Source organism: Lutjanus erythropterus, chromosome 13 (genome assembly GCF_056507025.1).
Source record: "Lutjanus erythropterus isolate fLutEry1 chromosome 13, fLutEry1.hap2, whole genome shotgun sequence".
Lineage (NCBI taxonomy): Eukaryota > Metazoa > Chordata > Actinopteri > Lutjaniformes > Lutjanidae > Lutjanus > Lutjanus erythropterus.
In genome coordinates, this window is record NC_139329.1 from 3,253,039 (window position 1) to 3,278,793 (window position 25,755).

Genomic DNA, 25,755 nt, shown 5'->3' on the forward strand with positions numbered 1-25,755 from the left:
AGGTGGGCTTTGTAAATATTATACCTGTCAAACATCAGCATTCAGTGGTGGAATGTAACTAAGTATGTTTACTCAAGTACTCGAGTACAAATTTGAAGTATCAGTACTTAGTTTTACCAAGTCCTGACTCTTTATGCTTCTACTCTGATACATTTCATAGAGAAATATTGTAATTTTACTCAGTTTTATTTATCTGACAGCCATAGATACTAGTTATTAGTTAGTTAGAATTTACATATGTAGCACACAAAGAACTTTTAAAATATGATGGAAAAAACTTAAATTCCAAATAGAATTTAAGATTTGAACTTAATATAATTAGACGAGTAATCAATTAGTTGATTAGTTAGTATAAAAAAAATCAGCAGCTGTTCTGATAATGGGTTAGGCTAATCGGATCTCATATCAAAATGTGACATTTGCTGCTGTTACTCATCTTAGATTTCAGTAACCTGAATAATTTAGAGGTTTAGACTGTTGGCGGGACAAAGACATTTGAAGATGCCTCTTTAAGCTCTGGCTAATCCATAGTTAAACTTAATCAGTAATTGCAACTTTATATAAAACAGCTGAAAATAAGCTTCATCCCAACCAACTACAAAGTCATTGATAACAAATTAATGCATAATTAATAAGATATAAGATATAATATGTCATTGGATATACTGTAGAAACTCACATGGGGCATTTTTCTATATTGACTACTTTTACTTTTGATACTTAAAGTTTTTCTTCCTCATGATACTCACATACTTTTACTTAAGTGACATTTTTAATGCAGGACTTTTGTGATATAGTAGTATGTTTACTTAAGTAAAGGATTTAAAAACTTCCTCCACAACTGTCAGCTTGTTAGCATTGTCACTGTGAGCACGCTGACAATAGCATTTGTCTTATTTTCTCCACAGAACTTCTTGCATTACTGCAGACTCCTCTTCTTGTTTACCTCTCACTGCTGCTTGGCTCTATCAGGTTGTTCAGTGCATGTTTTGTGTGAAAGGTGACCACAGTGCTAATGTCCTCCTTCCTTTCTTCACAGATGTGTTGGGGTTGTGAGTTCACTTGATGTCAGCACCCTCAGGGGGTGGGAGGGTCTGCAAAATCATAACCCAGTAACAACAGCTCCAACAAGCAGCGACGTCTGTGCGCACCCTCATGTTCCTGCAGAGCACAGAGTAGCTCATTCTAAAGACACCGTTGCAGAGCTAAAAGGAAGGGACTTATTTCCAGGATGGAGGGTGTAGCAGTGGACAACCTAATAGACTTTGACCTGCCCTCAGAGACTGCAACTCTTGGCGTAGACGGAGACCAACACCAAGGCCATACAGACATTTTCTCCCCAGAGCCGACATCTTCCAAGGGAGTCCACCAGCAGCCATTACTGCCAGAGCCCATGGCACCAACCAAGCCCAGCTCTCACCACCACCACCACCACCACCACCAAGAGGAGGGAGACAATGACAGTGATGCTACAGAGTCTGCAGACAGCGAGAACGACATGGACCCGCCCTCTCACATGTGGGAGCTGAGGAGGTCGTCGTCCTCGTCCGCTCACAGCGGAGAGGACGCCGACGCTGAGACAGTGGAGAGGAGGCAGTTCATGAAGGCGTATGTGGAGAAGGTGTTTCATGGAGGGTAAGGACAAACTGTATCTTCTTTCTTTGTTGTGTGATGAACCAGTATGAGGTCAAACCAAAAAGGTGAATCTCCTTGAGGCTGTTCTCACACTGCAGAACATCATCACACAATCGTCACATCAGTCAGAAACAGCATGAAAATTTCTCACTATGTCATCTGATGAAACATGAGTGCAGACAAAGAGACTTAAAGCATAACTATGTGTCTGATTTTTTAAAAAATAATGTGTGCAAGTTACATATGCATTGTTCTATATCTTCCCAGTCTTCCCAGCACCCCATTCTCACTTGCAGTTTATATAAAAAAATATTATAGTAGAAAAACAAGAGTGAAATCACAAACACTGCAACAAAACCACAGCAAAAAAAGCAAAGAATTGAGGAAAAAAGAAAATAAAAGAAAAAATACACAAATAGACAAAAAGACCCAAAAAATAATAATAATAAAAAATATAATACATAAACGTTCCCCAGATGTCTTTGAAAAGATCTTTTCAGGACGTTTCTCTCACTGATCTGTTGGAGGTCTAGTTGTGTTTTTCCAACAGAGGACAGTCAGACATCTTGCCTGTAGTCGGCACATGTCAAGAAGGGATTGTTTATTTTTCTGCAATTTTGGAATACCCGGGTGCATTCCCAAAATCAAATCAAATCTCTGCAGCAGCCATGTTGATTTCCCTCCAAAAAAATCACATACTTTAGCACATTCCCAAAGACAATGGATGAGTGTTCCCCTGTCCTGATCACACTTGATGCATGTGTCTGGATTAGAGATTATAATTAATTATACACAGAAATGTTTGCAAATGTATTATTATGTTTGCTTTTCTCAGCTTCTCAGTTAGGAGGATTTTCTGCTTTTCTCAGTCATAATCTGTTGAATGAATGTTGAAAACTAATATTTAGCTTTCTTTTCTGCCTGGCAAGTGAGCAGTTTGCAGACCTTACTTTGTCTTTTGGTGGCCTATATAGACAAATAATTAGTTCATCAGCTCTTAAAGGGGCAGTCCACTGATTATAAACACCCAAGTCTGTGTACAGGTCTTGAGGAGCATGACTCTGACCAACAAAGACAAAAGGCAGTAACTTCTCAGAGTGCAGACCTGAGAAAAATGACAATTTCTTGTTGTCAAGCTAAAATATGTGGCAGTTTTATAGCTTTATTCAGGTTATTGTTTCTACATGTTATCCTTACTTCTGATTTGATCTTTGACCTTATTTGAATGTTCCTGTATTCTGCCTTTGCAGAGCGTACCAAAAAATAATCGTGTCATAATAATAATTGCCAAAGCAAAAGGCAGTAACTTCCCTTTTAACTGATCACTTTAGCTTTAAAAAGCAGTATAATGACAATGATAATGATGTCAAATGAAATTGCACCTTTGACTGTCATTCTTTACATTATTGTTATTATCATTATTTATTTAAAACATTTATTATTATACTACAGTACGTTTGTGATGTGCCAGGTGACTTTTAAAACCTAATTATTTCAATGGATTTGGGGTGTTTCTGAGCATTTGAAGCTACTAATATTTATATTCTTATAAAATGAAATTGGAATATTAAATATTAAATGTGCAACATAAAAAATATTAAATACCATCAAATCTCTTCTGATAAAATCTGACACTGATTGCTTCATTTCAATGAAATGCATTTCCACATTATAGCTGTTGCCATGGTGAGTCTGAGTTATGACTCTGTTGTTATATATAGTACTATAATGCACATAGTTGACATATTTCTTAATTTTCTTGTGGATATTTTACATGTTAGAATACAGTAACTGGAGGTTACATTAGCTGATAACTGTCAGCAGTCGAGTTTAACATATTATTCATTACTATTTTTTGAAAAAACTGTCCATTGTGAGTCTGGAAATGTTCTAGAGGTGCAATGCAAAATCGATGTAAAATGGGAACTGTGTCAATTAATCTGCCAGTCATTTTCCCAATTGATTAGTTGTTTGGTCATAAAATATTGTGAAATGTGAAAAATATTGATCACTGTTTCACCAGAGCCCCAGATAATGTCCTCAAATGTCTTGTTTTGTCCACAACTCAAAGATATTCAGTTTACTGACAGAGAGGACTAAAGAAACTAGAAAATATTCATATACAGGAATTTGTACTTTTTTTTCTTAAAATATGACTCAAAATGATGAATCATTTATCAGAATAGTTGATGATTAATTTAATATTTCACAGCTAATCAGCTAACTGTTGCAGCTCTACTCTCCACCTCCCTTTACTTGTATTTTGAGAGTAATTCATGTGCCAAAAAAGAGACAAAACTCACAGTTAACAAAGTTAAAGATGAAGTTGAGTGATAGCAAAACTAGAAACTGATTTACTAGAGATATTGTGATAATATCATAATTCTAAAATATTTTGGTCAAGGTAATCCTGTAGTGTCTGCCCTAGTTCTCAACAACTTATGTCTGCAGATGCTAAATCCAGAAGAACATATACTGTATATGCAGATTTGAATGGTTTATAGATCAGAATTGTGTCAAGCAGTGGATATACAAATCAGCACAGGAACGTGGAGCATAGAGACAGAGAGGGACTGTAGACAGTCCTCACTGAGTGATCCTGGGTAAGTTTTGTGTGGCTGCCATCCCTTCCATCCCTTGTGGGTGCAGGGGAAGAATATTGAAGGTGCCCCTCAGCTCATCTCAGAGAGTGCTAAGTATTGTCAAAGATGGGCTTGATTGTCCCCTCTGTCACTTCCTGTAGAGAGTCCAGGCTCAGCAGTGTCAGACAACTGTCTGAACCCCCTGGCTGCATCAATAAGGGTGATGGTGACTCCTCAGCACACAGCAGCGCACTGCTGGCTATTTTGCTGATACTTTTCTGTCCTCACCCTCTCGATCTTTCACCAGTTTTATATCATTTTTTGATGCAGTAATTTGTTATATCAGATTTTTTTTCTTTTTCATGACTGAGTGGTGCTGGCAGTTTCTCCTGCTTCAGGTGGAGTATTCACTTATAGTCAGATCAACACTGTTCCATTCTTGTCACCTAGAATGTCTAGAAACATTCACCCGGTCAGAGGTTCCCATGACTCACCATCAGAGGCCCAGGGGGGACAGCAGTCTGACTGATGCATGAATATTTGACAGAAATCTAATGTGAGCAGAGTGAAATGTTAAAAGGTGCTGCTAAATATCAGGTTACCATTGTGTTTCATTTCATAGACATTCATTCAACTTTTTTGCGGCATTTTTGCTGCAGGCCTGATCAGTTCTGACCCGGCTGAATACTGTGTTTCTGTCAAGTAATTCACCATATGTTGGTCACTGACCTCTTTGTTCAGTGGCTTAGCCACAGACAGCAAATTGACCTCCTCTGTAATGTAATAATCCATCTTGAAAGAATTAAGTTCTTGCCGTGAGAACTCCAAAGTCTGCAGTCTTTCTGTGATGACCTGCACCCTTTTCACCTTCTGTAGAACTGTCCAATCTGTCCTGACTGGACAATGTTAGTGGGTTTTTACTTGTCTTTATCCCTTTCTACCCCAGTGAAGTGGATAGAGATGAGCCACATATATGTTGACTGAACTATTCAAACCCAAAACCTTCTGTTTAACCACTTTGTGACTTTTAGTTTTGTATTTCAGTTGGACAGCAGTAGATATTTGTTCATATTTAGTAGTACATAGATCTATCTTATTTTTTTTAACTTTTTCTAAAAGTCCAGCCTTTAGAAAGAGCTCATTTATGGCTCCTTGTTTGATTGTTTGATTTTTCTCAGACTTAAAGGGATAGTTTGGATCATTTGAAGTGTGGTTGTATGAGGTATAGTCAGTCTGTTACCTACAGTAGATGGCGGTTGACATGCCCCCAGTTTGGGGAAGCAGCAGGAGTACTGATGTAGGAAACTAAGCAATGTACTGTTGTGGATAGGGTCAGCAGCAAAACGGATTTTAGACACCTAAAAAAAATCAATATCAGTTTTAGTGTGTGCTAAATTTAGAATATTTTCACCACTTTACCTTGCTGTCAGACAGACTTTTCTGATGTGAAACCAACATTGTATAAGCCAAATATCACTCTGTCTCCAATCACTCGCACCCCTTTCACAAAAACAGTAATTTAACCTTGCAGAACACAGGAGTTACTTATCTACTGCTGCCTCCATCTGTAAGTTTGTCTTTGTTATTGTGTGATCTCAGTGTCTTCAAAGGTTAGAACGGATTCACCGAAGTTTCCCAATAACACAAATAAACTCACAGTTTGAGGCAATGGTAGGTTAGCAACTCTCATTTTCTATGATGTAAAATGTTGTAAAAAATGCTTTTGCTTTGCAGAAAGTGATATTTGACTTATATAATGCCAGTTGTGTCCACACCAACAGTGGTGCAGCCAATCAGTGTCTTTAGGAGGGACTACTGGCAAATACGGTTGTGGTTTTAGGTGCAACTGCAGCAAGAAACATCCATGGAAGTGACTCATCTTGAACAAACCCGCGCCATATAATACTCTCATATTGAACAAATAATGGCAAGGTTAGCATAGATACTGTGATAGCATCAGTTATATCAGAACTGGAGAGTATTTCTTCATTGAAAGAAGAACAAAGAACAGCACTGAAGGCTTTTCTTCATGGAAAATACATTTTCACTCGTCTCCTGACCAGCTTCGGCAAGAGTTAGATTTACCAGCTGGGTCTGCTGGTTGATCTGATTAGTTGAAGTTAGACGTGGTAGACAGATGGTTCATCCAATCACCTGCCAAGTGTTTTTTAAAAGTGCCTGCCTTTTTCCAAACGATATCTAAGGATGACTTCCCAGATGGTTCTGTGTAACAAACCATCTGACGTGTCAAGTTAGTCCACAGCAGTACATCTGCTGTAGGTAATACATTGACTATGGATAAGTAGCTCATACAACCCACTTAAAATAATCCAGATTATTCCTTTAATGTCCATGTGAAGTTTTATTTACCTACCAGATTTGGAAATTTCCTGCGTCAGATTCTCAGCACAAAACAGCACTTCTGAATAGTAAAATCAATCTGATAAATAGATTATTAAGTAAAAAGAAGCAGCTGTGAAGAGACTGTCCTTTCACAGGGTCTGTAAATCAGTGCTGTAATGAGTTTTTTGGACCTTGTTTTCACAGGGAGGACTTTGACCAGGAAGAGAAGGCTCGTTTTGGAGAGCTGTGCAGTGGAGAAAACGGCAAAGGCAGGGAGTGGTTCGCCAAATACGTCAGCGCTCAGGTAAATATGGGGAAATGATGAAATGGTAACGAGTCAGACATCATCTGTGAGCTTTAAGGGAAAAAGAACTCCAATATTCCAAATGCCCTGACCAAAGAATTACAGGTTCGTATGAGATCCCTAACCACACAGCCAGCACAGGTCAGCCTCCGTTTTGAGTCTGAATAAAAAAAAAATTAATATGGTTACATGAGCGTAAACAGAATCACCTCGTTTCTTTGCTTTGACTTAATTTTTCCTTTTCGTTGAGTAATTCTATATATTTGACAGTAACACGAATGTCAAACTTGAGATTTTCATTTTGTCACAGACAAATATTCTAGAGCAAAACCTACCTACATGAATACAGGAAATCAAACAGAATATCTTTATTTCTTTAAATAATTAAGTAGTGGAATAGAGTTTGAAGTTTTTAATTTGTGTAACTTGGCATATGGTTGTTTAGATCCTGTCTTTGTACCAAGCTTTCCTGAATAAACTCTCTGTCATCCTGTATTCACAGCGCTGCCACTCTAAATGTGTGAGCGAAGCTACCTTCTACAGACTGGTGCAGTCCTTTGCAGTTGTCCTGTTTGAGTGAGTCTATATGTTTGTCTTTATTGGATGGAGACCAGCATTCTGTAAGCGTCTAATCCTGTTTGACCACAAAGGATAAGGCTGGTGATAATCTAAGAAGTCTTTATTGTCAGATGTCCCAAAAAACAATAAAAATCTCTTTGACTTTTACTCTGTATGTGGCACTTAGCCCATTGGTTCCTACTGAAGACATAAAGCTTTAAAATCAGGCCACAAGTACATACTTTCATTTTTTTAAAAGCCTCAATTTTTTCCCAAAACAGATGGGAGTTAATAAACATAACAAAACAGGAGCTAAATAGTGCATTTCATAAGGGCTTTTTTCAGTGGTGGATTAATACACTTTTGTTGCCATAGATCAGTCATTCCCAAAGACTCATGACCCATAGGTGGGGCACGGGAGATTTCATTTGGGTCAGCAAATAAATAAAAGATTTACATCTGCAGTACACCTTTTATGAAGCATTTAAAATATGTTTACTGTTTTACTGATGGAAGGAAAAAACAAGAGCCTGTTAATTCCACCCCATCTAAAACTCAAATGTTCAAGTTTGTCTAAAAAGTAAATGATCTCATCTAAAGATTAAAGTGGAGCTTTTCTTTAGATTATTCCAAAACTAATGAGTTTGAGTTGGGCTCAAAACTCGAAAAACTAATGCAGTGAGTTGCCTTGAAATTTTGAGTTGTCTCAGCTTTTTGTTTGAGGTTTCTTTTCTGGATGAGAGGAAATAAAAATGAGGTGACCTGTTAACTCAGACTAAATGCATTTATTTCTCATTTATTAAGTATTTAATGTGTACTTTAGGAGAGTCAAACTGAAAAGAAAAAACATGTTAAATGCAACATTGTGTTCATTAAAACAATAAATTACTTCTAATCTAGGATTACAGTTGTGCTTTGTTTATTCCTGTACTTTTGTACACACTGTTTCTTTTCCAGTTCTTAAAACTAAAGTAATAAAATAATGTTGAGAAAATAAAAATCTGCATTGTTTTACACAATTATATTCCTGACTTTACAGGTGAGACATAAGAAAGGTAAACGTACGTCCCCTTGGCACTTTACTTAATTTCAAATCTGTCTCTCATTAAAAACTAATTGAATAAGCCTGATATAGAGCATCACCTACTTATCCATTCAGTGAAATGCTCTAGTAAATTAGATCAGTTCTAGCAGTGAAGTCATGAGTGGATCATCTCTAAAAACATGATGTGTGTTTACAGATGTTACCAGATGGATGACTACAGCCCAGCTAAAAACCTCATGACTATGTGTTTCACCTACTACTACCTTGGTAAGATCTAATTCTGTCTCTCTCTAATCTTCACATTAAACCTGTTCTCAGCTGTCTTGGTCAGTCTAGCAGCACTGAGGGATCACACTGCCTGGACATCCACATGAAAAGTGGTGAATTTTCCCTTTAACATAAACACAGCATGGTTTCGAGGTGAGAAAATAGTTGCACAGCACAAGAAAACAATCTGTGCTTATTTTGGTGAGTGTTTCCTTTCAGTGCTGATTCAGAGAATGTTACAACCACAGGCTGTCCCTGTGGCTTCTTTTGCAGCAACAGCGCAAACACATGCAATGACTTTGTGGGCTTAGATGATGGCACAGTTTGTGCTCATGCAATCAGGAAGCTTTGAGTTTCCCACTGTGGTTTAGTACATTGCATCAGCATCTGTCTAAAGTCAGTACATTTACCCCCCCCCCCCCCCCCCCCCAGAAAAAACAAAAAAAAACAAAAAAAACAAATCCCTATTGAAGTTTGGATCTTGTGTAAAATGTAAATACAAACAGAATGCAGTGATTTACAAATACTTTTCAATGTATATTCACTTGAATACAGTACAAAGACTTGAATGAATTGATTAACTTGATTGTTTTTGTAAATATACACTCATTCTGAATTTGATGCCTGCAGCATGTTCCAAAAAAGTTATAACAGGAGCATGTTTACCACTGTGATACATCGGCTTTTCTTTGAACAGCTCTCAGTTAGCATTTGGGAACCGAGGACACTAATTGTTGAAGTTCTGAAAGTGAAATTACTTCTCAGTTTTGCTTGATATTCGAGGTCTATGTGCACCACACATTTTCAGTGGGAGACAGATCTGGACTGCAGGCAGGTCAGTCTAGAACCTGTGTCTTAGCATTGTCTTGCTGAAATAACTAGGGACGTCTCTTACAAAGACATCTGGATGGCAGCATATGTTGCTCCAAATCCTGTATGTACCTTTCAGCATTATAATGGGGCTTTCACAGATGTGACAGTTACCCATGATGCCATGGGCACTAACACACCCTAACATACCATTGCAGATGCTGTCTTTTGAAGTTAGTGCTGGATCTGGATGGTCCTTTTCCTCTTCAGCCCGGAGGACATGACGTCCATGATTTGAGAAAACAATCTGAAATGAGGACTCATCAGACTACAGCACACTTTTACAAGTTCAGAATGAATGTATATTTAAAGAACAGTAAATTTAATCAGTTTGGACATTAAATGTCTTGTCTTTGTACAGCATTCAGTTGAATATGGGTTGAAAAGTTTTTGCAAATTATTGCATTCTGGTTTTTTTTGCATTTTACACAACTTCACAACTTTTTGGAATCAGGGTTGCACACATACACATAAATTGAACTTGCACTATAAGCAGCTTTCCATAGTAGTAAATGACAACAAGAGGTGTCCAAACCATGAACTGCAAAGAAGCATATCTGACTGAAAGGAAGAGTAACTGTGCATGTTAACGGTTCTTTGTCTTGTGAGGTTAGATGTGGATGAACTGAAGTATCATTGAAGGACTAATTATTGTTTTCATTTCCTGCTCACTGAGTTGCACCTGGCTGAGATGAAGCTGATTGGTTCATTATGTTTCAGACAGGCCCATTTTTTCTAAATGCCACATGTCTCACAATGTGAAGACCTGTGAGATTCACTTGGCCTCAGAGGCTGAACAACAAGGTGATGTCTGTAATCTGTACACTGTATATCATCCCAACCAGTCTGTAATTCTTTATATACCAAGGAGTTAAAAAGACAGATTGATGTTAAACGAATTTGCCTTTAAAACATAGAAAAAATACTTAATTGATGTACAGATAGATGTCATCCTTTTGAACTCTCTGCTGTCCTCTCATTCAGGGAAGTCCCAGCCGTCTCCCTCAGAGCTGCTGGATCGTGGTGGTCCTCCAGCTGGTCTGGACTCGTACCTCAACAAGGCCAACTCCTGGCTGTCTGGGAAGAAGGATGCTGCCGAGCGGCTCCTTAAAAACACATCTAAGTCTGATGTCAAAGGCTTCTTTGGAGGCCTTGAGAGCAAGCTGAGGAGCTCAATGGCTCCCAAGCCTGAGTGAGCAAATACATCACCTTCTATGAATTCTGTTCATTAATACAGTCATGTATAGTTCTCATTCCTTGCTCTTTTTCTTGACTGCATTCTCCTTTCTAGGGATGGGGAAAGCCCAACTGAGACAAAGCCTACATCACCAGGTAAAGTGCACCAACATGAAAAATTCATTTCTTTCTCCTTCTTCCTGCTGTTAGTTTTCATAAAATATGATGTAGACATGAATGTAACTGTGCCAGCACCTGTTGTGATTTCTCTGCCTCCCTAGTGTCTGAGGCTCCAGAGGAAAAGAAAGCAGAGAAGGTGTACCTGTACACCCATCTGAAGCAGCAGCCCATCTGGTAAGCTGAGGGAACTCTGGCCACACAGACCAGATACAGGAGCTCTGAAGATTCAACATGCACTGTCAATCAATCATTTTATGTAAAAGACATGATTAAAATGGACTAGATGGTAATGGAATATTTCACTGAAAACCACATATATGCATAAATCATCCACCTACTACCAATGGGAACATATTTTCTCTGATCTAGAGACCCTGTAGACTATATTAATTTTTGAATGACGTTGAGCAGCATGAGTATTTTCTTTAACAGTTTACTTTCAATTAGATTAGAGAGGCTGTTTTCAGTTTTGTCTCCATGTTCACAGTAATATCACTGCAGTAAAGGTCGTGGGACATTTAACCAGCAAAACTAAAACCAGCAGTTATGAACTTCACTGGACAGAGGAAACTCACCGGAGGAAACAGAATTAATTAAAAGTTGAAGAAGAAGTTGCTGCTGTGCACGTACAACGTCTCTTTTAATGGGAAGAGGATTAACCACAGTTTCCGCGGTTGTAACTCCAGTCCATGCATCACTTATGTGTACTTTGATGTTTTTTAGCTTGGCCCATGTCCCAGCTGCTAACATGGAAGGGGTGGGGTTTATGACCTATACTTAAGCCAGTCACCATAGTGTGGTCCAGATGTATTGGCTTCACAGTTAGGCAGCTGTTGTCTTGTCCATCTTTAGTATTTGTCAGTGGTTGCCATTGGAATTTGATGTAATTTCTTTTCAGTGTACTACTCCTTTAACTAGAGTAACAGTTTGGCCACTTATCACAGTTTATGTTCATAATATGGAGTTCTTTTCATACTTTCACTTTTTTTCTAGAGCCTTATAAATGTATGTATGTATGAGGTAAAGGTATCAAGTATATCATGAGAAGAGAAAAATCAGAGTAACAGTTATATGTTATTGTTTTTTTCTTTCCTTCCTCTTTACATCACGTTTTTACCCCTCAGATTTATTTTAGGACATCTTGTCCTGACCCCCCATGCACACTGTGATATATTAGATGTGACGCAAATGACTGACGATATTAAGCATCAAAGCAATGTAGAATGAAATATCACAGCTTAGTGACCGTGTGCCTGCATGTGTTGCCTGGAGAATATTATAAAGTCTGACCTATTAAATATCATCTGTTCTCTCTGTCAGGCATACACTAAGGTTTTGGAATGCTGCATTTTTTGATGCTGTCCACTGTGAGAGGAAGAAAAGATCGCCAACCACAAGGTGAGGCTGGATGGAAATCTAGACAGATAATCAAGCAATTTAGTAACATAATATATTGCAGAGTGGTATGGATGATGGACAAAATGAAGTGTCTTTTAAAACATGAGTGGGTTGTTGTTCTTTGTGTGTTCCTTTCACTGTATCTGTGTGATTAAATAACAGCTGGAGATCCTGTAGTGATGTACGGCTGTTTCCAAAGACAAATTTCATAGAGCTGTTCTGTATGCTTCAGCCTAAACTACCACTGCTGATAATCTCCTGATGCCCCACACCTTCTCTTCTCTTCTCTTCTCTTCTCTTCTCTTCTCTTCTCTTCTCTTCTCTTCTCTTCTCTTCTCTTCTCTTCTCTTCTCTTCTCTTCCTGTCTGCAAGGTGTTGTTGTTCTCCTTCTTTCTGCACGTTGACTTTAACCCTTTGTCTTCTTGTGCCTTGCTGCCGGGCAGGGGAACGCAGGATGAAGAGAAAGACGAGAGGTCTGTCTATCTATTTGTCCGCAGCCCGAAACAAAACAAAACAAACAAACAAACAAAAAAAAATGGTCGAACTACAGGAAAAAGCAAAGAATAATCAAGGTGGAGGGGAGAAGAAGGGCAGAGCTTTGCAGTTGTATCACAGATCTTGTAGAAACAGCATCTGGTACCGTCGTGGAGGCCCAGCATTGTGGTTTAAAAAATAGTCATTATGTGTTTGTGTTATGTTTGTGAGCTGTACTTAGACACTTTGCCTAACCAGGTAGGTCTTGACCTTAAGGCTTACCAGCCCTCAGGCTTAGAGGACGGTGATGGTCATCTTGATGTAGAGGAATACGACTTTTAGAGTGTTTTGTGTCACAGTTACAGCCAAGTTATCATGCACAGACTTCTAGTGTAGATCAGAATAAATTATACTTGAGGCTCTTCATGTAATGGTATTAAGGTGATCCACGGTGTGAAAAAAATACATTAAAGGTCCAGTGTATAAGATTTAGGGGTATTTGTTGGCAAATTAATTAAATTATATTTTTGTAATTGTTAGTCAAACCCTGGTGTCGACCAACCAACCAGACCGAGACCACTTCAAAAAGTGATAGCAGATATGTGGTTTTGGCATGATTTCAAAAGATAAACTACTAATAAATTTAGGGCTGCATCAAATAATTATTTTCATAATCAATTAATATGTTGATTGTTTTCTCAATTTTGTCCACAACCCAAAAATACTCAGTTTACTGTGAGAGAGGAGTAAAGAAAGAAGAAGAAGAACAGAGAAGACAGTCATGAGTCATTTTTCCTTTTAAAAAAATGGCTCAAACTGATTAATCGATTATCAAAATAGTTTGTGATTAATTTAATAATCGATTCAGAATTATCACAGCACTAAATAAATTCATATGCAGAATGTGAAATCTGCTCAGAAAGCAGCTATATAACCAATCTGTATATGCCATGTATATATTTATGCAAATCGTCTAGTCACATGACATGCATGCATGTCAGTGCAGGTATTTTCCATGATTAATAGATCAAAGGTTGTTACAGCTGCTGTGCTTTGATCCTACTCTGTGTACCATCTAATTAAGTCCATTAAAAAGTGTGACAGTGATCCCACAGTAATAAGCCCTAAATCTTTACTGTGCAAGACACCTCCGTCTCATCCTGTCCCTGCATGTTAGTCATTATTACAACATAATGCTTATAATCAGTTATTTCTTTGTGAGCTCTCTGTGAACATGAATATAAACATCAGAATCATTAAAGTGCTGCATAAACCAGAATTTCATTTCCCCACATGGATCCTAAACTATCCAAACAACAGTTTACCTGTCAGGCTTTTTAACTTCATTACTCCTCTTGATTTGTTTGTAAAAAGTCGATGTGAACACAAACTGGCCAGAACAGAAATGCAACAATGAGTTCCCTTTGGTCTGGGCCAAAAGAACTGAACTTCAGGTGTGAAAACTCCCTAAATCCTACACACTGGTGCTCAAAACACAGAAAAAGCCTTCAATTACTCCGTAGGCAGACTACATTGCCTGCATGACCCCCAGTGTCACCGCAAGCCACGTTCCCCCTGAGAATCAAAGTAAAACAGAACATTTAGAGGTGGCGAAAAGCACAAAAAGAAGACAGAGATTGTGAAAGATCTAACAGATGACAGAAACGTGGTTGATGTGAGAGCAGCGCGGTGTTCAGCCCTGTGGTGAAGGGTGAGGTTCAAGGTCTGGGTCTCATTTGCAGTTTGTGAGATGTGCTCTAGTGAGCATCGATAGTCTCTAATGATAAATCCCCATGCAGACAGGAGTCTAGTATGTAAAAATTAAAAGATACAATCTGCTTAATCACAGCAGGGCCACAATGTCCACATCATTATAAATTAGAAGTGGTTTACTTGTAATTATAATTGGATTACTGTGTTTGAGTAAGTGTTGTTTTTAGTGTGTATACTGTTTGGTTGTTTAGCTTTGTATCAGTCATTCACTGGATTCTGTTACAATATTTTTGTGCCTTTTTATTTTGCCTTTGTGTTCATTTGGCTCCTGTAGGCTTGTTGTTGTGGTTGTCTAATAGGTGAAGTGAGTCACCTAGGTACTCTGTCATGCTGCTGTTGAAACAATTTCTGTCCAGATCTTTGATGTAGAAAAGCTTCACACCCACGGTTAATATCCTTAATACGCCGAGAGAGCTTGTATAATGTCTGTGATGGTATTTATATCTGGAGCAGGAGACAGAGGCAGTCTGAAGGTGTTCTCTGCCTCTTCACAGCTCACTGCTGCTGCTGCTGCTGCATGTTCTCACCCTTTAACTCCTCGCATGTGATATTTTTTTTTCCTCTCCCTCTGTCTGCATGTTGCCTTTGCTGTCTCTCTTTTCTTTCACAATTTTTGCACGCTTCTATGTTTCCACTGCAGATTGATTGCAGGGATATGCTGTACAGACTAAAATATCCACCTCAAAACAATTTAACACAGCAGTTGATGATGTACTGCATTGCATTTTTCATCAGCTTTGAAGTTCGGAGAGGTGTTCCTTTTCTTTCCTGCCAACAATACCTTTACAAATGCGCTGTAGGTGATGTGATATATTCATAAAGGTTCAGTAGTAGAGTAAATGTTTCAGCTATATTGTAGAGCCAAAACAGTCTAACACAACTTTCCAAAATCAGTATTGGCTTATAGTTGAGTTTAAGTTTTTTCTGTTCTTTTGGACAAAATCTCTTTTACTTATATGTTGCAGCTCCTTGAATATGTTTTTTTGTTTTTATCCACTTTGGGCATCAGTGATCAAACTGAAAGTACATAATATGCAATGGTGAATGTGTTTGCATAGAGTTGCCTATTTACCATAGATATAAGGAAATAGATAGTGAATGCAAAGATGGTGGCCTTTCAGTCCAATAAGAGTTGCTCATCTGGCGTATAAGCCACAAATGTTTTCTAGCCTCTGGGTTATTTCCTGGTTATCTGGCTGAATATGAATGAATCTGCGCAGTAGTGTTTCGCCCCTTGCCCCAACCTGTGTGTTCCCGCTCAGCCCATAGACTTAACATTGTGAAAATATTACAGATTTTTAAATCACTCAGGTCTCAAGGAAAGTTTTACAAATAGAAAAAGTCATAAGTGACTTTGTTTGCAGTTTGAGGTATCCTGTCAACAGTTTTACAGACGTCTCTTTTATAATGGTGGTTTATGGGCGAAAGGCTTTTTGTGCTGGTGGGGAATTTTTCACTGTAATACAGGAAGTTGCCAGGCTGCATGGCAATGTCCTGTGTAGTTCTGTTATAAGTTTACGTTATTTACACGTCCAGCAGACACAGAGCAACATTGGCATTCATTTAAAGCAAGGCTGCACCATTAAGCTCAATTGCAATCAAATTGCAATATGGCCAAGTGCAATATCCAAATCACAAAGCTTGGACCAAATGGAACCAAAGGACAAATATGTGAGAAAACAGCATATAATGAGGCACTGTAGTGCTGCACAGATGACCTGGCCTAAAAATCTTCATCTTATATAAATCTTTCTAGTAATGGTAGAATATATTGCAGTCACAATTTCAATTAAAATAATAACAATATAACTTTTTTCCAAATTGTGCAGCCCTAATTTAGAGTCACATTTCTGTGCCACCTAAAGAGTGTAAATCCAGTATTCACTTTAAGTGCTTAACGTTGTCTGTCTGCTGTTTAGTTCTGGGCAGGTGGTGCACAGTGGGTTTGTTGAGGATTTTTTGCTGAAGACAGCTCTGCTGCTGCTGGAAATGAGGCTGATGAGAGGAGCAATAAGCAAAAACGAGGTTAACATTCTGTAGTTTGAGAACACCGGAGTGGTTGTTTGATAATTCTCTCTGGGTTCTCCACTACAAGCAAACCCTTCCACATTACACAGCAATGTGCCCCACTGTTAATATGAAAATATTGATTATTGCAGCTTTAATATAAAAGACCCACATTTCACGTTCAATCGTCCTTGGTGGGTTTTAAAGAGAATTCTGGGAAACACACTTGCTAAAAAGCAGAAGCGGAGAATACAGATGGGATTAAAGAAAGTGAGATAAACAAAAAGATGTGCAAATTACAAGATTTCATTACAGACTGACCCCTGGTGTTCACCAAACATCACAGGGTGATTATGTCCAACAAGGGTTACTGCTTATTAAGGCCTTCTTACTTTATGATTTCATGAATGTGTGTTCATTTTTTCAGCCTGTTCTCACTCCCAATTCATCAAATATTGCAGCTGTGCTTCAAACTGTGATGCTGTAGGTATCCCTCTAGCATCATTTGTTGTCACGCCCCTCCAGCGTTATGTTTTCAGTTGCAGTGAAGTCAGGTGATATACGATGAAGAGCAAAAAAGTCGGTGTGTGTGTCCCATGTGAAAACAATAGTCAACATGGACTTCTTTTTAATTCTTTTTTTTGGGGATATAACTTTGGAAAAAATATAAACTGTACTCTGTCATGAGAGAAATATTTTTTTGATCCTGTTTGAGTTGTGCCACATATTACACGTATATTATACATATATTGTTTGTCAATTTAAAAGATAATTTAACAAGTGAAGAAAGTGTGTCTTTCATAAAACTGTTGAAGTATCAGACTGTGAAGATATGTAATTAGAAAGACGATACACCCAGAAGTTGCATAAGTGACGTCATGACTTTCTCCTTCCAAAAGCTAACATTAGCCGCTGATGCTACAATGCCTGTACGTTGTCTTACTCATTATTTCTCTTCCTGGCTGATAAAACGACCAGGAGTCGCTGGATAAAACACTTGATGTTGGTGACGTGTATTGTACGAGACAAGAGATGTAGTTCATCAAGTGGTTTCACGTAAAACTTGACTAAACTATGACAACCCTACCACAAACGGAGAGTTTCTTGACTTGTAAAATTGTTGTTTTAACTTGACAAACAACATTTGTGTAATTCACAGCACAGTTCAAACACAGAATCCAAAAAATTGCCATACACTACTGTTTATATTTTTCCTGAAGTAAGGTCCCATTGGGCACACTGGGAGGGGCGTGACTTTACCTGTCTATCAGCCTAAAACATGATCTTTTCCTAAACCTAAGCAAGCAATTTATGTTCCTTTATTATTGCAAATTTGACTGTGGAGCCCTGGACATGCAAAACTGACATAAAGAGGTACCTACAATGTCATACTTTGAGGCGTGGGGCCACTGACCAAGCTGACGAGTTGTGAGTGAGAACTACTTGCTTTTTTTTTTCTTATGTTGTCACAGCATGTTCTCATTGACCTGCAGCAGCAACCAACATACAAGGATGGCAAGTTGCCCTTTGATAGAAATCTCACATTTACATATATTAGAGCATCAACAATACCACTGTAAGCAATCTGTATTTTTGTTCATGTTATAGACAGTTCAGGACACCAAAGGAAAGTACTTCAGTCACATCATACCTCAGTGATACGTGGCAAAACTAAAACTAGTAAAGCAGTTTACAGTACAGCACCATCCTCTCTTTAGCCAGTTGATTTTGATAAGACCTCAGTGGTGTTGGTGAATTCAGGCATGGAAACATCTCCAGGTTACTAAAATCTTTGTTTTATAGTAACACAGTGCAAATGTACGCTTTTCACCTGCTTGTTAACAATGATGATTCTTTGTGAATGAATCATTTGTTGTTTTTATTCTTTTGCTGATGGCTGATTAATGTGCCCTTTCATATTGTTTTATGTGTAATGGAATCTCTCTGTTTGCATCCCATTACACAGTGAGCAGTTACAGGGATGGTTGTTAAGCTGGATCAGATGTTTTCTAACCTCAAAAAGCTCCCAAACTAGTAAAAAGTTAAAGATCTCGTTATCCAACATTTTGAAGATAACCAGTGGTGTTTGTAGTATGGCTGCAAAAAAGTCAGTATGACATTTTTTGACACCCACCCCTGGTCTGTTTCTGTAGACGAGCTCAAGGTCAAATGGAGAGTTTGGAATTAAAGCCTGACTCTGACTGTCTCTGTGCTGCAGGGAGAAGTGGTGTCATATGACCCAGGAGGAGAGGGACGACAGCTCCAAAATCGATGAGAACATCGCCTTCGGCCAACTAGGGTGAGGAAACCGCCACAGTATTGTCTGTGAACTAATACGATGGAATAAAGCACGTAGAGGCTTTGGTTTGGAGCTGTGAGGAGTTTCAGCAGGTTCCTGTTGGAGACCACCTCATGGTAAAATGATTTACTGGTCCCAATAATTCTGTATAAGACTACATTTTATGTAGAGAGGGTAGGTGAAAAATTTCTTTTCCATCTTTAAACAGTGGAGGAAGTATTTAGATCACACTTTCAGTCAGGCTGGTTACATGACATCATAAACTAAGGAACCAGTACTCATCAGTGTGACGTCCAGCCCACAGGAGAAGCCAGATGTAGCTAGTTACAGTGATAAGCTTGCGAAACAGAGGAGAAGCCAGGGGCGGCTACTTAGAGCTGGGGGTTGGTGTGTGGAGAGGGCGGGGAATATTTGCATGTTCATAAATCCTTGACTAAATATAGGTAAGGTGAAAACAATGTATTACTTATTTGGCAAAAAAAACCATATCAGACACAATTTGTGACTTCTTGCAGAGCATTTTATATTGTTTAAAACATGACTGGAGGTGGACTCTAACACATAATGTACATAAAATGTTAATAGTAAAAGTACTCAATGCAATATATATAATCTTTTCAGCAGTACTTCTGTAAACTGTTGGGTAGTTTAATTTATACCAAAACATATTTTAGAAACTTTTCATATGTTTTGTGTGTAAGGTAGCGCAGTAAAAACTACAATATTTCCCTCTTAGATGCAGTGGAGTTGAAGTATAAAGTGGCATGAAAAGAAAAATACTTAAAAGTGTGGCAGCGACTGCAGATGACATCAGCTTTATTATCACATTATATCTGTCCTTGTAAAGGTCAGTCTTAAATATAATGTGTACTGTAGATAAAATATGATGCTAAATGTAAACCTAGTGCTGGAGATATACTTGCTGTTTAACCATTCACGCGTTACATTCATTTCTGAGGACACACACAACCATCACCTCCAAATGGACGCAGGATATGTGAGGCTGCCATGATGCAGATGGATGTGAAGGCATGCGGCCTAAAAGTTTGTTAGAAGAGGTCACTCAGTAGAGTGCAGATCCCTGCCAGGCAACAGATGTTGAAGCACCTACTGTAATATCACCACACCTGCCAGATGCAACCAGCAGAGATTTGCAAAGTTCTGCCAACATCAACATGACCCCCACATACGTTGTCCTGAGCTGAAACAAGATTTCAAATTGAAGCCGTTGTCGATCACTTGTGACCCCTAGTTGCCAGTTAAGAAGAGTGAGATATCACCAACCAATCAAGTTACAGTTTACATCAATGACTGTCCAGACTCATATAATGTCTGTAGTGGAGACTTTGAATGAATTTAATATGGAACTTACCACTGTATTCACCTGTAACTTAATAAATGTAATACATTTATGAAATTTTTTATTTAATAAAAATGATCTAGTTTATTCTTTGGCAGAATAGAAGTTCTCACTATACATGTGTGATTCCAGCGAATAATTTCCAGTGAGAAACATGCTGTCTTCACTGGCAGGTCTGTTGATCACACACACTCATTCACACACACACACATGGAATCGATCACATAATCCCCTCATGGCTTACGCCTGGCAGGGATAACAAACTCTTATTAAAATAAAATACTCAGAACAGCACAGAGAAGAATTGACTATTGGCCCACACTGTGTTTCTTTTGATACTTAATGAGATGCCATCTTTTTTTTTAAATGGTAAAGAATATATAGTGTGTTTGCAATGATTTCCATTTGTACTGACATGAGTGTTGGTACTGTGTGTATTTTCAGGACATTCACTCATAACATGCTGGCGTTTGGGCTCAGTAAGAAGCTCTGCAATGACTTCCTGAAGAAGCAGGCAGTGATTGGAAACCTCAATGAAGGTAAAGCACCCTAAAAGACTAACAAACTGTCTCTGCTCTCTGCCTATTTACTTACTTGGTATTTTTACATGTGGAGCCCCTCGTGGATTTAGTTTTTGGCCCACAACCTCAAGCCAACTCACTTACTCACATTTTTCAAGCTGCAGCTTCTACACCAGGGTGAGCTGTTCAGTCACCATCAAACCATTTCTACACATTACAGCCAATATGTCCTGCTGAAAAGGAGGAATATAGGACTGGCAGATATGTAGACATGTCAATGTCGCCTCCTACTGGTGAAGAAAAGCTGTAATCTGAAAACTTTGACTCCATCTTTGACACTTTGACACTACAATACCCAGAAATCCATTAAGGTCTCAGACAACACTCACTTTACCCATCCTGGCTGGTTTCTATTACTTTATTGAGTGATTAGGTGACCAGACAGGGAAAAATCACCATTACCTGGATAGGATAAAGTCTTGTTAATGTTAAAGGGACAGTTCACCCCCAAATCAAAAATGCATGTTTTTCCTTTTGCCTGTAGTGCTACTGTATGTTTTTTATCCATACTGTTATGGCGTGAGTTGCAGAGTTTTGGAGATATCGGGCGTAAAGATGTCTGCCACCTCTCCAAAGTAATGGAACTAAATGGCACGTGTCCTATGGTGCTCACAACACCAAAAAATACTTCTGAAAAACTCAACAGCAATGTCTCAATGTCCAGAAATCATGACCCAGTTGCTCAAAAAAATCCACAGACCTCATTGTGAGCAGTTTCACATAGGAACTACTACAGTAGAATCTGCCAGAACCACTTTCTGAAAGAAAGAACAGAAAGAGCAGTTTCATGTAGGACGCACTTTCTCTTTAATGGAAAGAAAGTAGTTCCTACATGAAATTACTCACAGCAAGGTCTGTGGATTATCTTCAGTAACTAGGTCATGATATTTGGAATGGGATACTGGTTTTGAGTTTTTCCAAATGTATTTTTTTGTGCTTTAAGTACCACAAGCCAAGTGCCATTTAGTCCCGTTATATTGGAGAGAAGTGGTGGCCTGGTAGCTCAGTTAGTAGAGCGTTCGCCCCATGTGCTGAGGCTGTGAGTCCTCTGCAGTGGCAGTGGATTCAACTCCCGCCTACAGCCCTTTGCTGAATGTCATTCTCTCACTCTCTCTCCCCCTTTCCTGTCATATCTTCAGCTGTCCTAAAATTAAAAGGCATAAAAAAGGCCCAAAGACATCATATATTGGACAGAAGGCAGACATCTCTATAGCTGATATGTCCAAAACTTTGCAACTCACCCCACAAAAATCCAAAATATGTATCTTTGATTTGAGGGTGAACTGTTCCTTTGTTAACAAGTTCAACCTAAAAGGTGATGATGATGACAGGGTTGTACCTCGGATTTTCCACCAACAACAGTTTTTGGAGATCACCAGCAAAAGCCCCCAGATCACAAATCAGTGCTCAGCCACAGCGTGTGAACTGTCCACATTGGAGAAGTTAGCCTTCAGGGCTTTTTGCCAGAGAGCTCTTTCTGGTAAACAGTTGTCAAGCAGGCTTAATGTCTAGTTGTGCCGGGAACAGTTTGGGGAGATTCCCAATTACAAGGAAGAGCGCTGTGTAGTGTGGGCAGTACAGAGATCTGATCTTTGAAAGTCATGAAGTGTGACCAAGAAATTGGTAACCCTGCAAAAAGTAAATTGTTTGGATGCTTCATCTGTCTGAAGCTGAAATTTTACCTTCCACGTCTGCAAGTGCACGAGGGACCCCTAGCATCCGTGTGATGTAAATTTCATCATGAGAGGGTGTACGTCCAGGCTCTGTGTGGACATCTGCACACCCACAAAGAAAAAAGAAAGTAAAAGTATAAACACAGCAGTCAAGTTGGGCAAGTAAATCTGCCAACTCACTCACATCTGTTAAAATATTTTGTAGTGCTTCACCCATAAATCAATTACTAATCATTATGAGATTAATTAGCAACTATTATGATAATCTGTTTGAGTAGTTTTCTAAGAAAAGAAAACTCAAAATTCTCTGATATCAGCTTCTTAGATGTAAATATTTTTTTGTTTCTTTACTCTTCTCTACGGAGCCCCTAAAGTGTCATGAAGAAAAAAAAAACTATATTGTGCGCACGAGATAATAAAACATGAGCACGAGATGATAAAGGTCCCTTTGAAAAGTACTGTCTTCTGTGAAGTCTCCATCACTGTCTGAATGCAGACCCCTCTGGATCCAGCTTGGCCAGTATGACTCTTACTTCTTCTTTTTTAACTTTTAAGCCATTTTCTTGGCACTTGGTAAACATCCATCGATGTCCATGTGTGATGCCTACTTAATGAATGTTATTCATTTTGTTGTTGTGTATTATTTGTTTTGTTTGGGAAATGCTATGTTCATGTTGTGAGAAAGTAACCTGAATTTGGGTCAAAGTAGATAACTGCAGTGGCGGCTTTGTGTCAGTGGGTGGCAGTGTGAGACCGTTGTTTGCACTGGTCTGTGGCCAGGACCGTTGCTCTGCTGGTTTCCTCTCATAGCAACAGAGGATCCAGTTGAGTCCAGTCACGTCTCCCTGCCTCATCATTGTTCCTTGCATTACGCATTCTTCATGACACTTTAGGGGCTCCGTACTTCTCTGACAGTAAACTGAATATCTATTTGAGGACATCATGTTAAGCTTTAGGAAACACTGATTGGCATTTTTCACCATTTTCTGACATTTTAAAATAAACAACTATTAATTGATTAATTGAGAAAACAACTGACTGATTAATTGACCAATAAAATAATCATTAGTTGCAGCCCTCCTATTTTGATAATCAGTTATTTGTTAAAGTAATTTTTCATGCAAAATGGCAGAAAATGCTGTTTTCAGCTCCTCGAATATGGAAATTTCTGCTTTTCTGTGTGTATTATAATATTGAACTGAATATCTTTGGGTTTTGGACTAACAAAACAGGACATTTAAAGAAATCACTCTGGACATTTTTCACTATTTTCTTACATTTTATTGATTAACGTTGAACTTAAGTCTTTGTTGTTGTTTAATTGCCTCTAATAAATAATACAATTTGTACAGGTACAAGTAAAAATTAACTTTGGTCAAGTAGGGCCTGCTTGCACATCAGAATTTCCTGTGTCTACTTGAACCGAGTTTGAGGTGCACCATTATACCTAATGTACATATTGAGATCTGATTGCATTGCATTTGCATGTTAACACGAGGTAGAAATGGTGTCTTGGTCCTCTTATATAAAAATAACCTTCAGAACAAATCTGTGTCTGTGTTTTGTCCGTACAGAACAGTACAAGTTGCTGACTGACCACATAGAGAAAATGGCAGCAGAGTGAGTCTGAGGACAACGCTGCATTTCAGAGACTGACAGCACACACACACGCATCAGCAATTTCTTCTCAACTCGACGTCACAGTGATCAAGTCTCCGTTTTTGACTGGTGTTGCATTTGTGTGGTACACTGCTGAAAAACAACCTACTGTAGTGAACTGTGCCATGCTGTAGCAGACCCTGTTTATCCACCCTGGTAGTGCTCCTCTGCACGCTGTCCTGTATCAGCAATAATACAACATAATCAGCTGGTGGTGCATACTATAATATCCCCAACACCTGTGTCTGTGACCTGCTTTACAAAGACAAAAGCATCAAGTGAAACCATCCAGTATCAAACCTAAGCAGCCTCAGTATGGTATCAGAGCCTCTGGATTTATTATACACATGGTGTGTACATAATATTATCCTCAACGCTGTTTTATCCTGTGTTTCCTTGGCAACCATATTTATTAGTGGAACACATCGAACAGCATCTGTTGAAACACTGTACTCAGTATCATCCTGCCTTTTAGACACGTGTGCACACAGTTCAGACCAGACCTGGGTATAATAGAACATGGCAATAATAACTCATAGTGCTTTAATCTGATATTCAGGTGGTGTCAGGTCAGTTAAGTTCATTACTGAACGCTCTCTTATGCTTGTCTTTGCTTGTAGTATCCTATTTGGCAATACAGACAAAAAATACTGCATACGTAACAGGAAGTGATGCTCCTCCATGCCTTCCCTTAATGAAAAAGTTCAGCATTTTGAGAAAAACACTTATTTACTTTCTTGTAGAGAGTTAGACAAGAAGATCACACCACTCTTGTGTCTGAGTACTAAATTTGAGGCCACAGCAAGTCAGTGCTAAGCTTAGTGTAGCTTAGCTTAGCATAAACCCTGGCACTGGGGGTAAACTGCTAGCATGGCTCCACTCAAAGGTAACAAAATCAAGCTACCAGTGCCGCTGAAGGTCACTACTTAACAGGGGTGGGATCAATGCATTGTTTTGCAAATCACACGTGGGTCTTTGCACTCAAGTTCCAAGTCAAGTCCTGAGTCCTAAACTTTGAGATTTTAAGCTTAGGTCTCTTTGTGCGACTTTGACCACATCGTAGTTTATGATCTTTGGTATCTTATTGTTCATCATCCAACTGGAGCTCAGTAATGTAACGTTTTAAAAGTTTTTCATGGTTCACTGCTGTCAGGCTGAATCAAACAAAGTAGATCTGTGGAATTAAGTGTCGACTAGTTGAGAATAAATAGCGTTAATGTTAGTTGATTCAGGAAATGAACTGATTCATTCATTTTTATTTTATTTTATTCAAGTCAAACGGCTCACAGCCAAGTGAAGACACAAGTCATTGGTGTTAAAGTTCAAGTCAAGTTGCAAGTCATTCAAATTTGTGACTCAAGTTCAAGTCATGTGACTCGAGTGCATACTTCTGCTATTATTAACACATTTTGTTTATTTAATCCATGCAAAAAGTTTAGATTTTTTGGGAGGCAAAACCATGACTTGTCATTTTAACATGAACTACACAAACATAAAACATATTAATTAGTGAGTTTTAGAGGTGCTGGTAAGTTTGCACAGGCTGACAGGTTTCTTCTGCTTCCATACTA

At 38.6% G+C, this 25,755-nt stretch overlaps 1 protein-coding gene across 2 annotated transcripts in view; it reads left to right on the forward strand.

Moving 5' to 3' along the window:
* kiaa0513 (KIAA0513 ortholog) overlaps positions 1-24,420 on the forward strand; it is a 38,041-nt gene extending 13,621 nt beyond the window's left edge. Inside the window, exons 2-13 of one of the 2 annotated variants that reach the window (XM_084734299.1) lie at positions 1,040-1,635; positions 6,765-6,864; positions 7,367-7,440; positions 8,664-8,734; positions 10,589-10,796; positions 10,896-10,936; positions 11,062-11,134; positions 12,281-12,358; positions 12,802-12,831; positions 18,831-18,911; positions 20,716-20,810; positions 24,100-24,420. In XM_084734299.1, the coding sequence (XP_084590425.1) occupies positions 1,232-1,635; positions 6,765-6,864; positions 7,367-7,440; positions 8,664-8,734; positions 10,589-10,796; positions 10,896-10,936; positions 11,062-11,134; positions 12,281-12,358; positions 12,802-12,831; positions 18,831-18,911; positions 20,716-20,810; positions 24,100-24,149 (1,305 nt within the window). In that variant the 5' untranslated portion in view covers positions 1,040-1,231 and the 3' untranslated portion in view covers positions 24,150-24,420. The remainder of the gene's footprint in view (positions 1-1,039; positions 1,636-6,764; positions 6,865-7,366; positions 7,441-8,663; positions 8,735-10,588; positions 10,797-10,895; positions 10,937-11,061; positions 11,135-12,280; positions 12,359-12,801; positions 12,832-18,830; positions 18,912-20,715; positions 20,811-24,099) is intronic. The other variant, XM_084734300.1, reaches the window with a different exon arrangement.
* Positions 24,421-25,755: the final 1,335 nt, after the last annotated feature.